This window comes from Mytilus galloprovincialis, chromosome 5 (assembly GCF_965363235.1).
Source record: "Mytilus galloprovincialis chromosome 5, xbMytGall1.hap1.1, whole genome shotgun sequence".
In the NCBI taxonomy this organism is placed as follows: domain Eukaryota; kingdom Metazoa; phylum Mollusca; class Bivalvia; order Mytilida; family Mytilidae; genus Mytilus; species Mytilus galloprovincialis.
Window position 1 is genome coordinate 6,349,517 of NC_134842.1, and position 1,759 is coordinate 6,351,275.

The 1,759-nt window shown below is 34.8% G+C and overlaps 1 protein-coding gene across 1 annotated transcript; it reads right to left on the bottom strand.

Moving 5' to 3' along the window:
• Positions 1-723: 723 nt before the first annotated feature.
• On the bottom strand, positions 724-1,470 carry LOC143076973 (mytilin-1-like). The gene has a single exon (XM_076252868.1). It carries the CDS (start codon positions 1,468-1,470, stop codon positions 724-726), a length of 747 nt encoding a protein of 248 aa, XP_076108983.1.
• Positions 1,471-1,759: the final 289 nt, after the last annotated feature.

Sequence of the window (1,759 nt, forward strand, 5' to 3'; positions counted from 1 at the left end):
AAACAGTATTATTGTTTGCATTGCTTTCTTTAAGGCTACCCAGCTGTCATTCATCATAATTATTGTCGCCATGAAGAGCTGCTTGATCATTACGGAGTGTCCGTTCACAGATGATACAGAGCCTACTCCCTTTTTTATACTGTTATCTCGCTTTTCTCCTTGGAATAAGACTTGTTACCTGATTTGATCGTGAATAAAAACATGTGATTATCATAAGAAGCAAGAACTGCCTGACTTTCCGTATCACCTGAGTTCAACCCCGGATTAATTGGGATTCTCAATGTCTACATTGTTAGTTTTGCAGGGTTTGTTTCTTGTTTGTTTTTCTTTTATATTTTACTTATAAAGTATGCCGTCGGGATCTTTTTACTTTTCATTTGTAATGTGTTATTTTTTTATGATTCATTTTAAAACATGTATTTACCTTTTCTTGCCACGAACAAAGGAGTATATTCTGAGAATATATTATTCAGACAGTTGTTCCAAACAAAAAAGACAACAATACACTGTACAGATGCTTAAAGTTTACATTTAATTAGCATCAGATATTTATCATAGACTATAAAGCGTTTAAGTATAACATGTCATCATTAGAATAGTTTGTTTTATTGACCGAATTATGCTAAAAACAAAGAACATGCTTTCTGATCTTTAATATAGCGTTCAAATCAAGCAGATCAGAAACATCTCGATGACTCACTGATGATTCACATGTTGTTGCATTTATCTACATACACCTCTAGCAACAGTACAACCAGCAACGGCTGCTCCACACGTCCCAACTGCAGCTTCACCACAGAGCGCTGCACATGCTCCAAATGTAAAAAAGGTACAAATTGCACATCCTGCAGTCACTACTCCACAAGTAGCTCCAAGAGCAGTGCAACTATCCTTTAATGCTTCGTGGTCACATGATCTTTTTTCTCTATTATTTGTTTGAGGCTTTCCAACTTGTGTGCTGTTAAATTCAATTGCATCTGCGATGACTTTCCCAAACACATTCTTAGACAATAGTGTGGTAACATCTCCCAAATCGTTGACAGTGTCCAGCAATTCCTTTGGCTCATATGGACATTTAGAGTACATAGATTCACATTCATCACTATCTTTTACGGAGTATCCCTTTTTAGCTGCATTTAAAACATGTTCAATATTCGGATATTCAGCTAATAATTGCTTGGCTTCTGCATATAACGAACTGTAACGATCTTGTCCGTTGTCAGTTGCAATTTTTGTAAGGACACCTAACGGGTTGCTCAACATTTGATTGCGTTTAGAGTGTGGTACTGCAGCAAAAATACACATCAATACCCCTACACATTCAGTGTGATGGTCGTAAAAGTCAATTACTTTGTCAGCTATAGCAATCACAGCTTTAACATTTTGAAGCTTGTTCGAATCATTGGCATGTACCATTCCTGTTCCAGAGGTCCCCAATACAATGAAACACCAAAAATATATCGAAATCATCCTTCTATTAATTCTGCAATTGAAATAATCAAATGAAGTTTTCAGTACTAGTAGTTTGAATTTATCTTGTTATAGACAAATTTTATTTTCCTTTCAAGTCTATGTTAATTGTGCATATTGTTTTTTGCGTTTTTATTTATTTTACTGATGAATCTAACTGTTAACAAAATTTTGAATTTTTGAAATACTAATGCTTTTCAACCTCAGGCATAGATTACCTTAGATGCATTTGGCAAACACTTTTAGAACTTTTGGTCTTCAATGCTCTTCAACTTCATACTTTATTTTG